Here is a 12,080-nt window from a genome sequence, read left to right as displayed (position 1 = left end):
AAATTCAGTGTTATTTTAAGAAAGCGAGATTACTAAGCCACATTTAGTTTTCTTAATCCAGCTAGGACCATTCGTAGGAGTTTGGTCATCTTACATGTGGGAGAACAACAGATTCAACGTTGAAAGTATATTATACTTCATGTTCATTCAGTTTATCCATAAAATTGTCATCTTGCGTTTGGTGCTTTATTCAATGTATTTTTTCAAAGGTAAGAATTATAAAATATTAGTTGGTTTTATTGCTGATGTTCAAGGCTGCTCGACGACTTAGTATTATACTATGTTGAAAATGTTTCCTTTTTCAACTAGATATTCTGCTAATGTTTTTAGAGCAACTGGTGTAAACATTTTTGTGGGAGAACAGGCCTCCTCAGGAATTCCTTATCAGTAATCCCTTGCTGTAAATATGGATTCTGTTTGTGATAATTTGACATGTACAGCCTTTGAAAGTCTTCAGTCTGGAGCCATCCTTGCTCTTTGGAATGACAACATTTGCAGTAGTCCATCATGCTAAGAGTAATCCAACTTGGGACTTATTTACACCATGGTTTCAGTGTAGATTTGGTTCAGCATTGCCATGAAGATTTTTTGAGTTCTATGCTATAAATATCTTTTAAGCTTCTGTGTCTGCTTTTTGTAGCAAAATGGCATATTATGCTTTGACATAGCTATGCAAGAAAACTCACCAATGACTTAATCTCTTCTACTTAAAATAAATCTTTCGGTCTTAATTTAATTCACATAAATAGTTGAATTTGTTCTACTATGTCCCACTTTAATGCATAAGCCATTTTGAGTGTCTATAGTATTATATCAATTATTTTCTTATCATTTAGTGGTATATGGTTACTATAGTGCACATCTATAATCGCTGGAAGAATAGTGAACTTCGATGTTATGTGAATGGGGAACTGGCGTCTTATGGAGAAATAACATGGTTTGTCAACACCAGTGATGTAAGTAATCCCTGTATACTAATGTCTATAGTTGATCATCTTGAATGGATTACATAGATATCCTTTGCCATTTTTTTTAATAAACCTCCCCCATTTTATACCTTTTTAAGAAATGTTGAAATAAAATCAACAGCTTCTTGGTAGAGGAGTAGATTCTGCTTTTATACATATCAGAACTTAAAATATGTGTCTGCTGAGACCCTCAAATGCTTGTTTATGTAAAAATGATATTCCTTGTAATATACATCTTCTTTGCATAATTTGCTTGCATAGTGTATATTAAACCCTGTTACTGGGTTCTGTTTCATTTTCAGACTTTTGACAAATGTTTCCTGGGTTCTTCAGAAACAGCAGATGCCAATCGAGTGTTTTGTGGGCAAATGACATCAGTTTACCTGTTTAGTGAGGCTCTCAATGCTGCTCAGATCTTTGCCATTTATCAGCTTGGTTTGGGATATAAGGTATCTTAGAATTGACTATAAAATTTCTGAAGATTAATTCTGATAAGACTCTTTATGGTGGGTTTTAAGAATGTTGTGACACCTCTATGTACTTCGAGAAATCTTCTTCCCATATAATCTTTTTATTAAACTCTTCTGTATTTCTTCTATAAGCCTATGTATCACCTTACAAACTACAAGTAAGCGTTAATTCAGTTATTTCATTTCTTAAAAGAATAATTCTGTTCATGTTCACTTTTCAAAATTTCCGTGTTGGTAATTGGGAGAGTGAGGACACCACTGATCTTTGGCTAGGTTCACTTTTTCACTGAAGATGAAAACTTCAGATCAAATATGATGTATTAGTTTTAGAAATTTAGCTTTATAGTTGATTGTGCTAGTCAGTTTTTTTCATGTCTGAAGTTAGTGCTGAGGCGTAGTTTTGCTGCAGTGATTTATTATTTGTTTTGTTGTAGCCTGAGGAGCACTAATTGAAGAATGTTATTCCCTAGCAGCTGTACAAACATACGCTAAAAAAGATGGCTCCTATTCTGTCTGCTTCTCAATTATCAGTTCCTTCTGAGTGAACATTGCTGACTGTCACTCTGTTTCCTAGCTAATGTGTTTCTTTTACATTACCCACCATTTTGGCAATGTCACTCTTCATGGGTCAAAAATTCTGCAGTTTAAATTCTGTAAAATTGTCTTTGAGTCAATGTTTTTATGAGACTTTCTGATATGTTGCTAGATTGAAGAAGCAATGTTGTAGTCAATTTTTGGCAATAATTGTGTTCTGGGCCATATTCTCAATATGTGTAATCTACTTTTTGTTGTTGTTGTTGTTGTTTCCTCAACCCTGCTCCCCAATCCAGGGAACATTCAAATTCAAGGCAGAAAGTGATCTCTTCCTTGCTGAACATCATAAATTGTTACTGTATGACGGCAAACTGTCCAGTGCTATTGCTTTTATGTACAATCCAAGGGCTACGGATGCACAGCTGTGTCTAGAGTCATCCCCTAAGGATAACCCTTCTATTTTTGTTCATTCACCACATGCCCTCATGCTGCAGGTATATCAACATTTTCATAGATTTTGAGGATACAAATTATTTCTGTTTGAAAACCTAAAACCTCAAGTTTTACGAGGTTTTGGACAAGATTGGGATCTGTTAATAGGTTGGGGTTTTGGGGTTGTCCCTGCTGCTGTGTACCCTGTTTCTTGAATTAACGTGAATGCACAGGAATCAAAAGAAAAAAAGTATATTTTATCAAATTTACAACCAAAAAAATGTCAGTATTACAAAGACTGTTAGCTTTTTTGAAATAATCCTTCTTAATTTCTGATTTATGTTCACTCCCCTACAGATATTACCTATCTCCCATCCTTTGCCCCGTTGATACGATACCTTTTTCTTCCTTAGGCTTTGAATGCCTTAATCTTTTAATTTGTCAGAAGCTTTTCCTGGTGTTCTAGAGTTTTTCTATTACTAAAGAATTGGTTTAGAATTTCCAAGCTACCTCCTCTATTGATCTGAGGAACTACACTGTAGACTGTATCTAAAGCAATAGGTCAGCCAGACTGGGAATTTAGTGTGGCTGTGGCAGCCAGTTTCTTTCTAATTGGTAATAATACAATTTTTATATTTAGGAGATTTCAAACTCTTTCTAACACAGTTTTTAACAGTTTCTGAAAGAGATTTCAGTATTTCTTAATTCTTCTTTGTCAGGATGTGAAAGCAGTCTTAACGCATTCTATCCAAAGTGCCCTACACTCCATTGGAGGAGTGCAGGTACTTTTCCCCCTCTTTGCACAGTTGGACTACAGGCAATATTCATCAGACCATGTTGACACAACTGTTTGGTGAGTCTATGTACTTACTGTGTTTTGTTCTTTGTTCCTTTTTAAGTATATTACTTCTTTATTAAGGAGCATAGTCATTTAAATTGTCTTGTGCAGCAATGAATTATGTGAAACAACAGAAAAGTGGCCTTGTTACAGGCAGGACCTCAACGTGATGTGCTTATTTATACCAAAGTTTCTAAATAGAATCAAAATATACACATAATTTCTACTTCACAATTATTTGTGTAACAATTACAGATAATTCTCTTGAGCTTATTCCTGTCATGGAAAAATCTGCTGGGGAAGGCTTGAAGAGCAACTCCAGGAAGGATGACGTTTTCAGCTACATGAAGTCATTCCCTGGAATTTTTTTGTTTTGTTTACATTTAGACTTTTTGGAAGATACTGTTACTCAGTGTTACTGCCAAGAGTTTTCTGTGGTCTAAACTCTGCTTCAACTCAGTCTGATTTCTGAACATCCAGGCACAGAAACCGGTGGAGCTCTTACATTAGAGCGTAATTAATAGCAAAGGGACTGCTTTTTAGAATCCTGGTGTAGTTTTCTATGTTTCATTGCAATTGTAGTTTTGTGACTGATAAAAGATGATCTACATCCATATTGTTGCTAAGAAGGGGTGGTCACAGTGTTCCTTCAGCCAGTTGTATGTTCCTGGACCTCTCTTCAATTGGCTCAGATTTGGGCATCTATGTGACAAGTCAGGGATTTGTTTCAGTTGCAAACTGGCCGAGCATAGTGGGATTTTCAGCTAAGGTCTTAATTCATAGGCAGCAGTGCTGTGACGCAAGGCAAAGGGCATGAACATTCCTTTTGGCAGCAGTACAGAATTGAATTAACTTGAAACCATAGTAAAGCTGTGTCTAGAAAAATATTTACAATGTTTGCTCATCTGAAAGCAATAGGAAGTGGAATTGCTTTTGTTCCTATCTTGCAGAATTTTGAAATTTAAATAGAAAGCAGAGAAGTACATGCTTGACTGTTGCCTTTCTGCAAGGAATTTTTTTTCAGAATTTTGCTATTGCACAGCTATCTCAGAATCCAGAATTTCAAGTTAGAAAGTTAATTAAAAGTAAGAAGTTAAAGCTTTCAAAACTTGGTCTTGCTCTTAGTTTTAAAAATTCTGATCTGAGCACTTATGTAACATGTTAAAATTATTTCTGGGCTGTGTGATGGAAGTGTTTATTTGGAAATACTTTGTCTTGTTGTAACCCTTTAAAACTATTTTTCTCTACTAAAACATTATATTTTTCAGTTCCACTTTATTGGCTTTTATCATGGAGTTGTTGAAGAACTCCATTGCTATGCAAGAACAGATGCTTTCCTGTAAGGGCTTCCTTGTGATAGGTTATAGCCTAGAAAAGGTAAACCAAATCTTTCTCAATGTCTTACATTAATCTTGATTATTGGTTTGTTTTTTTTTTTTTTTTTTTTGAGAGAAATACTTTTCTTAGACTGTTGCAGGGCTCTTCCTTATGCAGATCTTCTTTTACAGTCTTCCAAAGCCCATGTTACCCGAGCTGTACTAGAACTTTGCCTTGCCTTTGCGAAATATCTGAGCAACTTGCACAACGGGGTGCCCTTACTGAAGCAGCTGTGTGATCATGTTCTCCTTAATCCTGCAATATGGATTCATATTCCAGCACAGGTAAAATTGTTTATGCATAAGATACCTTATGATATATCTTTTGATTTGGGAGTGTTGAGACTGAACCTGGACTCCTAGAATTATATGTCCTGGATCCCTAGCAGGAATCATACAGAAACTGTTTTCAGACTCTGCTTTTCTGCATGTAGCTATCAAGTTTTGCAGTCTCTCAGGGTTTTCAAGGAGTTTGGAAACCTGCAGTGTTCGGTAGAGCAGAGTTGGGAGTGACTTCTGCAGTCCCTCACCCAGTCAGTGTTGGAGACTGAGAAGGAATTTTGGATATGTTAGTTGGCAAAAAACCAGCAATTTTTAGGAGACATTGTTCTGGGTGTGAGATTTGAAGTCTTCATTGAAATTGATATATTCCCCACAGAGTACTTTTGGTGAATTTATGTTCTTTGAGAGCAAACAGCTTGGATGGAGACTTTACAATTAGTTCTACCTGAAACCTTCCTACCATGTTTTTTGGCCTCCTCTGTAAGGGTTTGTTTTGCATTTCAAAAACTGAGACAGCACTAAAAATGCTACTGTTTAAGTCATTGTAAAACATTTGTTTAATACTTACTAATTTCATTTAGCTGTAGCATTGAAGTCATTTATTTCCTAGAAAAAAAAAATGGAAAGATATGTAAATGTTTAAGCCTATAATAAATATACACCTTTCTATAATACTTTCTCTGCGACTCTGTTGTGAACAAAGACGTTGGGCTCGATGATCTCCAGAGGTGCCTTCCTATCTCAGCTATCAGTGGTTGTGTGAATACCATACACTCATGCTCCTATGAGCATGGACCAACTTAAAAAAACCACAGCACTTATAGTTTTAGAAATAAAATGAAATTTTTCATCAGTTTGCAAGGGTTTCAAGAGCTTTGTGACTGAGCTATGCAGAGAAATTCATATTTCTTTAAGACATTTTAATAGATGGAATTTAAGAATGCAGTTGTCTGATGTGCTGCAATTTTGCTGTAATGATTTTTAATCTCCTGATTGGGTGTTGTAGGTTCAGCTGATCCTGTACACTTACCTGTCTACTGAGTTCATTGGCACAGTTAACATATATGGTGCAATCCGGCGGGTTGGGACAGTTCTTTTGGTCATGCATACCCTGAAATACTATTACTGGGTAGTCAATCCTCAGGATCGCAGTGGTATAACTCCCAAGGGCATAGGTATGTATTCATTTCTACTCTAACAAGCTGACGTTTATTTTAAAAAAACACCCTTGTATACAATGTGTAGGATAGAACTGTAAAAGAATTGTATTTTAATGGGGTGGGTTCACTGTAACGGTTTGAGCAGTGTGCTTTTGTCCATAGGATATTCTTGAAAGCTTTTTGATAATCTAATGGAAAATTTCTTAAGAAGTCATATCCTCTGTTATCAAAGACCTATGTGAATTAATACTAGATAGAGCTGGTCAGAGAAATGGTAGGATTTTGGAAGTGTAAATCTGTGCCTGAGAATGTGGTCTCTTTATGGAGCTTGTTCAAGTACTGGACAGTCTTTAAGTGCTTGATAATAGCAGTATAGCTGAAAACAAGCATACTGAGTCTATCTGACAAGTGTAGGGAGCTGAACTTGTTGCAAAACTGCTTAATAAGCGTGCTTAATCCAGACAGTGAACTCACGGCAAAAGTAATAAGAAATTTAGAACAGGTGTCTACTACTTGTCATTGACACGGAAGACAGAACAAGAGTACTTACTGATCCTAAGACAAAAAGCAAAAGGAATAGCTGCATGACTAAGAAATCCAGTACTGTAAAAGAAACTGGGAGAAGTGAGACGTGCACCAGCATAACGTAAACATGTGCAGATGGAACTGGCATGGATAAGGGAATTGAGGCTGTTTGGGAAGTAAGACTTTATGACCCTTCTAATTGTTGTTCTGTGTTTTATGGGGCTGGGCACACAGCCTTGGCAAAGGATTAATTAAAATCTCTAGTCTCTCCTGTATGGAAGAAAGGCTCTGGAATTTCAGAGAGAGAAGCATGTTATGAAAGAGAGCTAGATACACTGGGAGTGAGTGCTCCTCAGTTATGTTCAACTTCCTGCCAGCAACTTCTCAAAATGACCAACCCTTCCTGTTAAGAGGGTTGCAAAGGTGGTTTTGTAGTATTTTGCATCCTGTAAGGAGCGAAGCATGTGTGTGTTCTCCTTTTTTAGTGAAGATATGGCTTTACTTAATTATTTTCTGAACAGATTTCTTAAGCCTGAGGCAAGTGTGTGTGTAGGATAGTCTTACTAATACAGTTTAATGGCCTATTGACTAAACAGATCTATATTGAAAATAACTGTTCTTAATCAAACACGCCTGTGGGCCTATACTGCATAAAACCAGATTTGTATGATCACTTACACTTGCTAGTTAGTTTGCTTTTCCGTGATGATAAAGATCATAAGAACTGTGAACCTATGAGCAAATGTAAAAACTATCCCTAAAAATATATTTGCTTTCTGTATGAAAGCTTTTACTTGGCTTTGACATTTAGTTGCACCTGTTTTCTTAACCTTTCTTCTCCTGGGAACTGCTCAGTATTTGAGTATTTAAAATGTTTCAGTGAAAGTCTACTTTACACAGGAATGGCAAAACAAAGTTCTTTTGACTTTGAGTTAACAAATCAAGTCACAGCTTTCGAGGTAATCTTTATATATAAGATTGGAAGATTGATTTTTTTTGTTGTGTATATAGCCAGTATGTAATAATGGCATATAGTTCTTCCTTTGAGCTTCAGCAGAACCTTAAAAACAATTGTAAATTGCAAAAATCTGAAATCTGGAAATTCTGACATAAAGTTCTCATATCAGTCTTTGCATGGAATAGGTTCATAGACACTGCAAGGAAGTGGTAAAATCGTGAAAAGAATTTGGAGGGGTTGGGCATTTTGCTAGTAAACAGTGCTAAAATGCATTACTGTTTTGTAGACTGAAGTGGAAGAAAGGTAACTTTACTTAGAACTGTGCTCTCTTCCCCCAGAAAACGCCTTTTATTTTTCATTACGTGAAAATGCATACTATTCTAATAACAACTGTTAATTTGCATGTCATATATCTACTTTCTTCTTTTGTAGATGGACCACGGCCTACTCAAAAAGAGATTTTATCTCTGCGAGCATTCTTGTTGATGTTCATTAAGCAACTGGTGATGAAGGTAGGACAACTTTAAATTATGATAGGATATCTAAGTTTCTTTTCATAAAGAAATACTCTTTAATACAGCATTTTTTATTAAGCATGTTGAACTTTGTAAACAAATAAGTAAATAAAAATACCATGTCAGGTGCATCTTTGTTGTGGCTCTTGCCACAGACAGCAGTGCTAAAGATATATTTTTCTCTTTTTTTAAGCTGTTTTTATTAAAAGTAAAGCTGTTAGATCATTAATATAGAAATGTTTACTACTGGGGAAATAAGTATTTGATTCCATTTTTGGTTTTTTTGGGTAAGAACACTTATCACCTGCATCAGAAGTGCTTATAGACTAAAGAACATCATTCAATATTATAGGCTGTAGGCCAGTAGGACAGAGGAGCATAAGAAAGACTTACTCAATAAGTTTCACAGCTGTTCGTTAGACATTAGATGAATATTGAAATTCAGCAGTTGTGCTTATAGACTCGTCTTAACCCTTTCCTATTGTAAGCCCTGATCTCTCTCCTTCTGTTCCTTCAGTAGACTGACTTTTCTGTGTTTGAATCCACCTCCCTTTCTCTCCTTTTCCCCTGCGTGGCTCAGGGACCAGTATGCTCTCTGTACTGCTAGCCTTAGCCCCAGCAGTATGGAGAGTAACTACCAGAAAAACTCTGCTTTTGACTCTCATACTCTTCCTTTAAATAGGATGTTCTGCAATTTGAAGTATCGGGGACAATTTAGCTGTCAAACTCTAAAGGACTTTCTTTAAGTGTTAGCTTCATTTTATTTATTTATTTTAAATATCTGTCAGAGATTTATAACTTGGACAGTTTTGGAGAGTTTCACAAGGACAGTAAAAAGCGTGTCCATCATAAAAGATTGATTCTTGTGCACATTTTCTATTTGGACACAGTGGTGCAAAATCTTTTTAGGAAATGAGACTTGCTTTAAAAAATAAAAGCCTTAGAAATGAAGAAGGCTGCTTTTCCCTACCCTCATCCTGTTCTTAAACTTTTAGGTTTTATATTATTTTCACCTGAAAAGACCTCAAGTCATATTCCTGACATAGACATCATAAATTATTTAAATATCTGCAAAGTTGATAGCAACTGAAGGTAGGATTCTGCAGTGGAAAATAGGAAGTGTAAACTCAGCTGTAGGCATAGCTCACAGGCTTATAATGAAACATCCAGGTCTACTTTTAAATCCTTCTTTTTACCTTAACTTTTCTATTAATACAGACAATTTGAACTCAGAGCTTCCTATCATTTAACATGTGTTACTCTAACAATTTCATGTACTATATTAGTATATTGCTAATTTTTATGCCTTTTTTGGAGTTGTCTTGAAGCACTTTTATAACTTTCAGTGGGTATTTTTTGGGCAGGGAAAAAGCTAGCTTCCAGCTATGAAGCTATAATAATACCAAGTGAAAACAAATTTGTCTTGTGGGACATGCTTTGTCTGTAATGTTTGTAATGCTCTTTTGGGAACAGTACTTTTGTACTTGAAGGATGATAATTAAAACCTGATTGTTTTTAAAGGACTATGGAATAAAAGAAGACGAATTGCAGGCTATCCTCAATTATCTGCTCACCATACATGAGGTAATCTTTAACTTGGGGTGTGTGTGGAAGGAGTGGTGTGCTACTGCTGCTGTTTGTGACTACCAAATATTTGAATTTTTTCAAATATTACCCTCTTTATGCCACAAGAGGGCTCTGTAGAGGAAGTACCAGACATTATCCAACTCTTTAGTGTGGTGTACTGAATTGCCAATATTCCTGCAGTGATTTAAGCACTATGTTCAATGTTAGATTGAAGTTCATTAAGCCAGTAAGTCAAAATGGTTTCTTATGTTGTTCTGCAAACCGATTTACCAAGCAGGAGAAACAGATGGTGAGACTGACTTAAAAAAAAAAAAAAAAAAAAAAAAAAAGACAAAACCTTGTTTTATGCTGCCTAAGTAATATCTTTGTTTTGTTTTTTCTTTCCTTTTTATTTTGCTTCTTAAATAAAGCAATAAAATTGAAAACATGCATTAAAAAATAAAGATGTATGTTAATGGCATCTAAGAGAAGCATATAAACTTAATTGGGAGAAAATGTTGGTTACCACTGATACATCTGCATCTTCATATTTTAGCACCAGGAAAAGGCACTTTATGCCAGATGCAACATCAAAGACAAGGGAAATGGGGACATAAATCTAACTGATCTCATCTCTGTAAGGGTGCTTGAAATGGGTAAAATAAGGAATTAATTGAACTTCATTTCAAGCAGTATGAGGGTTTTTTTTCTTCTTTTGTTTACACCTATATGTTTTCCTTTTATTCTGTGGGCTGGTTGCTACTACTTGGTGGTACCATGGTCAAGAAATTTGATTCTACTTTATATGGAGGTATACAAAGTAAGTCTTGGTAACGTGTAAAAGTAAACCAAAATAGGAGAAGCTTTATATAGTCTTCACATGAGGGGGTGACATTTTCACTATTTTAGCAGTTTGTGTGGTCAAGTCTAAAAGATCAATGAATGCTGAATCCCACAGAATTAGGTATCTAGCTGTAAATTCAGAAAAACATCAACGAAAAAAGTAAAATTCAGCCTTCTTACAGGACTTGTTCACCAGTGACAGCACCTGTAATGCAAGTTAATATTGTCGGGTGAATACAATTGTTCAAGGGGTGTAAAACTGGTCAAATAGAGAAAGAATCTGTCTGTTCAGACGTGTTGGGAAATGGGTTGGTATTTTTTAAAATAAACTTTCATTTTAATACCACAAAGAATGGGAAAAGACAACGGCTGCATTTTGCTACTTTGTAGCTTATTTTTTTAAATTCTGATTAACTTCGAACAAATTAATAAACTGTTGTTTAGAGTGCTTTAGGCTAATAGTGTGGAAAAATTTACTAAGCTTGAATACCTGTTTTAAATGTTGTCTGTGGCAGGTGGTGGTATGTTTGGTTTTTGTTTTTTCCTTGGGGTGGATATTTGTCAGTAATGATTTTGCATTAAACACCACCTTGTGTCCCAGAACATGTGCAGCAGTTTATTTCTAGCTCCTGTGCAGTAAAAGAAGGGGTAACACACATGCAAACAGATGAGCGTGTGTGGAAGGAAACAGCATAGTCCAATAGTCTGTTCCCTGTCAAAGGCTTATATCCCAGACACAGATGTATCACTTTCCACTCTAGAAAATAAAGTATTTACTTCAGTAGTGTATTCTTCTGTTCTTGCCTTTTGATCCTGGCCTAATTTTTTTTGGTCCTTAGTTTACTATTACTCTCCAGATAATTTTGAAATGTTTTGTAGTGTGTTTTTTAACCAAAACAGTGTTCTAGCGTACATGCATTTTTAATTCAAACATGTAACTTTTGTTTAACAGGATGACAATCTAATGGATGTCTTGCAGTTACTTGTTGCTCTGATGTCAGAGCATCCCGGTTCTATGATCCCTGCTTTTGATCAGAGGAATGGATTACAGTAAGTTTGAATTTTGTAAGTGGGCAAAAAGAAATAGTATTTTGACCATAATGTTGCGTGCTAGAATTTCCACGAAATCTGAAAGGCCGTCATCAGTGGGTGTGTTGCAGTCTTAGACTCCTCATCTTGAGAGATTTTTGTGTCCAGGTGTTCTTTTGACAACAAGTGATGTTGGATTTACTGTCAATGAGGTCTTTTTTTTAATGTTTCCAAGCTGTCAGTCATGCTTAAACAGGTAGTGATCAATTTGAGTTAGTCTATACATTGATGTTAAGTCTTCATCTACTAGTGCTTAGTCTTTAGCCTCCCATTCTTAGATATGAACTGAAAGTGGGCTGACAAAAATTGGTTCAGGTTTCTTCTGATCTTTGTTAGTTTTCTTTCCTTTTCCTTTTTTAAGCATGTAAAGCATTATGGGACTTTTGCAGAAGAAACCTTTTATTTGTTTAAATTTAGCACTTTGTGGTATGGATTGTTCACAATCTTTTTTTCAGCAAACAAAAATATTGTTTAACACTGTGAGAGAAAAGTAGGGAAAGTAGCAAATTCTACTTACAGTAAAA

The 12,080-nt window shown here is 35.6% G+C and overlaps 1 protein-coding gene across 3 annotated transcripts in view; it reads left to right on the top strand.

Annotated features, from left to right (window-relative positions):
* LRBA (LPS responsive beige-like anchor protein) overlaps window positions 1-12,080 on the top strand; it is a 417,388-nt gene that overhangs the window by 53,475 nt on the left and 351,833 nt on the right. For all 3 annotated transcript variants that reach the window (XM_080368631.1, XM_080368630.1, XM_080368629.1), the window contains exons 7-16: window positions 837-956; window positions 1,271-1,417; window positions 2,269-2,466; window positions 3,124-3,257; window positions 4,511-4,619; window positions 4,751-4,903; window positions 5,907-6,075; window positions 7,976-8,055; window positions 9,580-9,642; window positions 11,420-11,517. In XM_080368631.1, the coding sequence (XP_080224757.1) occupies window positions 837-956; window positions 1,271-1,417; window positions 2,269-2,466; window positions 3,124-3,257; window positions 4,511-4,619; window positions 4,751-4,903; window positions 5,907-6,075; window positions 7,976-8,055; window positions 9,580-9,642; window positions 11,420-11,517 (1,271 nt within the window). The remainder of the gene's footprint in view (window positions 1-836; window positions 957-1,270; window positions 1,418-2,268; window positions 2,467-3,123; window positions 3,258-4,510; window positions 4,620-4,750; window positions 4,904-5,906; window positions 6,076-7,975; window positions 8,056-9,579; window positions 9,643-11,419; window positions 11,518-12,080) is intronic.

The sequence above is a fragment of the Falco punctatus genome, assembly GCF_963210335.1.
Source record: "Falco punctatus genome assembly, chromosome: 1".
NCBI classification, from domain to species: Eukaryota; Metazoa; Chordata; class Aves; order Falconiformes; family Falconidae; genus Falco; species Falco punctatus.
Note: the sequence above shows the minus strand (reverse complement) of the source record. Positions and strands in the feature narration are given on the sequence as shown.